Raw genomic sequence first — 3,666 nt, forward strand, 5'->3', positions numbered from 1 at the left:
CCTATCCAAGAAATGACAACAAAGGTGTGTTGATATTGATGTTATAGTTTTATTTGTCATAACTTCACACAACACAATAATTTAGATTTTGTGTTGTCTAAACCTTTTATTGATTTCTTTCAAAACAAGAACATGAGTTAAAAACAGCAGCAAGTGTTGGAAGTTCAGGACAAACATGCCCAGATTGTGGTTCATCCTGTTTGTCCATTGAAGGTCACATGGGTGCAAGGTTGCATCGTTTAACGAGCTTTGGCCTGAACTTTGTAGGGGTGAGGAATACGTGTAGTCCCAGTGATTCCCTCAGTACTCAGCTCTACACCATCAGGTACAGAAAATGAGAATTTCTGCAATAAGCCCACCAAAAACAAGAAGAGCTCCATTTTGGCAAGGCCTTCTCCAAGACACACACGTTTCCCTGAAGAGGCAGCAAACACAAATTTAAAAGCTGAAGAAGCTGAAGGCTTACATTTAGATGCAACCAAAGTGTTGGGACTATACCTGCAGAAAAAGGCATGAATGCTTCTCTCTTGACAAACTTTCCCTCAGCATCCAGGAAGTGTCCAGGGTTGAACTCGTCAGGACTTTCCCATTCCGTCTTATCAAACAGCACAGAGGTCAGCATGGGCATCAACGATGTACCCTAAAAAAGAAACATCCATACAATAACTAACACAAAAGATAACACTCCTAAAAACTCGTGATAATTCACCTTAGGTATGAAGTAACCACCCAGTGTGGTGTCCTTGGAAGCCACCCGGAATCCATTCAGAGGAACGATGTTTCCCATTCTCTGGACCTCATGGATAACAGCATCAGTGTAGGGCAAGTTGGGTCTGTCGGCCATGGCTGGCTGACGAGATTGTCCAATTACTTGGTCAATTTCTGCCTGAACTTTCTCTGATGGAGGAGGAAGAAATATCTTTACAGTTTTGGCTTTCCAGTGTGGACTTTTGTAGTCTCTGCTTTGTTGATAATATTATCATTTATTTGTTTTTATCAATGCTAAAATATCCACTTTTTACAGAACTGTCCAGAGATGTTATTTAGCTCTGCTTTAATGCACTTTTTTATGGCAATGGTCGGAGATATAACCTCTGACAGTCTGTAGATATTGGTTGAATTATTGGGTTTTAAGAGATGAGTGAGCTGCATCTCTGTTCAGTTTGTGTTTTCTCCGCTAAGAAGCTTTCAAAGCACAGAAATTTCTGCATTTCCTGCTTTAAAAAAAAAACATTCTTTCTTTCAGTTGAATCTTCAGTTGTTTGATTTTGTGATTTGCAGATTTTTTTTATGGATTTATGGAATTTGGTGTCTGAGATACAATCAAATAAAAAAAAAAACATTGCATCAGAAATCAGCATCTGACCAATGGTCACACGCTCACTCATCCTGATCTAAATACCAGTTTTCATTGTGATATTTCGTCACTTACTCTGAATATCAGGGTGTTTGATGAGGTAAATCAAAGCCCACATTAAAGTGGTAGATGTTGTTTCTGTTCCAGCCAGGAACAGATCCAGCGAACACATGGCCAGATTTGTTTCTGTAAAGCCCAGCTCAGAATCCTTGTGCTTTGAGAAAAAGCAGACAAGATGTTATGACTGCTAAGTTATATATAAAAACTTCTAACATTTCAAACTACATTTATTTACATTCTGCAACTCAGTTAGGTAGACGTCAATGTAGTCACGTGGATTCTTGGGATCGAGGTCCTTCTTGTGCTTTTCCACCTCCTCATTCATGAAAATCTGCAGGATTTCCCAGATTCTGAAGAGTTTGTTGTGTGGGCCTGGCAGGTGCTTCATCAGTCCAGGAAGTGAATCATAGAGCTGGACATGAAAAAGCAAAAGATGAGAGAGATGATGTACAAAATACAAGTGCTGTCTCTCTGGAAGTGACTGATTGGGAGAGGGAAACTTACTAGACTCCATATGCTGCCTTCTAGCTGAATAGACTCGGACAAATACTTCAGCATCATTTGAAAGTGATGATCATCATAGTCGTACCTTTTTCCCATGACCAGTTGGCAAATTATGTTGGATACAGCATTGTTAAAGAGGCCTGCTGGTTGGAACATTCCACCTACAGAGAAACAGATCACTGTAAGAAAAAGGCCTTTTCTGCTTCTTTAAAAATAACTTTTTAAAAAATGTGTAAGTCACCGTTCTCCTTCTCTATCGCCTCCTGCAGGTTTCGGAGCTCCTCGCAAATAGAAAGCTCCATTGTGTTTTTGCCCAGGCCGAATGTGCGTAAAGTTGACAATGCAAAGCGTCGCTGGGTTTTCCATGTCATTCCATTGCTTATAAACAGACCATCTAAACACAAGCATGAATAAGTTATAATTATTCTACTGACTGAAATGAGATAAGAGAATACTGAGAACTCTGTAGACCTGAATTTCCCATGATATACCGATCAAACAGTGCACTGTGTGGACGATCCACAAAATTCTCTGCTTGTTTCACGATGGCTTCTTTCACCATCTTGAGGCCGCACACGAATACTATCTTATCCTTGCCGAGGCGGACGCTGAAGATATTACCATACTCTTTAGAAAGCTGTGGATACAAACACAGAAACTATTACTTAAAAAGCACAACTCAGTACTTATGTACTTGATTTATTGAGCTTAGACTCAAAGTGTTTTATAGAAACTACTAGTTTTTGATAAGTTCTCCACATAAAATTATTATTTAAGATGTAGGAGATTCTTTAATGAGGTTTAAGGAAACCATGCACAATTTAAAGGTTGTAATAGTCTTTTAGTGTTTGTGTCTAAAAGCACATTTTATTACTAAATATCTGATCATTTTGTATCAAATGTGTCTTATGTAGGCTGGTTGTGATATCATATGATATGATACCTACCTGTATTACACCTGTGGATGTATTGAAAGTAGTCAACATGTATGAAATTCATACATGAAAACTCATATTGTTTAAGCTACTTTATTTACGCGCTTTGACTCTCGTGTACAGCCATTGTTCACATGAGTTTGTTGCACTCAAGCCATTAAATTTACAAGAATATCCATTAACCTAATTGTTAATATATGAAATTTGATGGTGTCTGTATTTAATCATATCAGAAAAGTTATCTTTTGTAGCAATAAACACCAATATCTCCTAAAAACCTACTAAAATGAAATGCACTGCATGACTGTACCTTGGTAAAGTAACGATATGGATGTTTGCTGTCCACACTTAGGATGTTTCCCACAACCGGTAACGCCAATGGTCCAGGAGGGTAATTTGCTGGTTTCCTGTATTTGATGAAATCTGCTAACAAAAGGAAAAGGAAAAGAAACAAAAGAAGCCCCTTGAGGTCAAAACTCAGCAATATGTCGTAGAGCCACATGACTAAAGAGAGTGAAAACAAGATGCGGTTGTCTTTCTCCTGTGAGTGAACCCACACAGTGAGGGCAAACAACTGTAAAAACAATATAACAGCCAGTCTAAAGGTTGTTGCATAACAAGCTGCAAACCACACCTACTTCACCCTTCACTGACTTATTACCAGGACCTGCTCTGTTGGGAAATGTAACCTTATCCAACAATGTAATAGGCTAGTATTATATTAGTATATACTGTGCATGTAGTAGTATATTAATATATATTATAATCCTAGTATATAGGACAGAAACCAAGCTGAGTAATGATGCACTT

At 38.3% G+C, this 3,666-nt stretch overlaps 1 protein-coding gene across 1 annotated transcript; it reads right to left on the reverse strand.

Annotated features, from left to right (window-relative positions):
- Nucleotides 1–27: 27 nt before the first annotated feature.
- Nucleotides 28–3,435, reverse strand: LOC114461862 (cytochrome P450 2J6-like). The gene is made up of 9 exons (XM_028444332.1): nucleotides 3,167–3,435; nucleotides 2,393–2,558; nucleotides 2,163–2,315; nucleotides 1,922–2,082; nucleotides 1,653–1,829; nucleotides 1,433–1,571; nucleotides 710–897; nucleotides 499–640; nucleotides 28–415 (listed from the first exon to the last, which is right to left on the reverse strand). Exons 1-9 carry the CDS (start codon nucleotides 3,356–3,358, stop codon nucleotides 240–242), a joined length of 1,494 nt encoding a protein of 497 aa, XP_028300133.1. The 5' UTR covers nucleotides 3,359–3,435; the 3' UTR covers nucleotides 28–239.
- Between the last annotated feature and the right edge of the window lie 231 nt (nucleotides 3,436–3,666).

Source organism: Gouania willdenowi, chromosome 4 (genome assembly GCF_900634775.1).
Source record: "Gouania willdenowi chromosome 4, fGouWil2.1, whole genome shotgun sequence".
Lineage (NCBI taxonomy): Eukaryota > Metazoa > Chordata > Actinopteri > Blenniiformes > Gobiesocidae > Gouania > Gouania willdenowi.

Coding starts and splice junctions, on each gene's coding strand:
- LOC114461862 (XM_028444332.1), bottom strand. CDS start 3,358: ATGTGGCTCTACGACATATTGCTGAGTTTTGACCTCAAGGGGCTTCTT. Junction 2,559..3,166: donor CATATCGTTACTTTACCAAG/GTACAGTCATGC, acceptor TTGTATCCACAG/CTTTCTAAAGAGTATGGTAA. Junction 898..1,432: donor CAAACACCCTGATATTCAGA/GTAAGTGACGAA, acceptor CTCCTCCATCAG/AGAAAGTTCAGGCAGAAATT.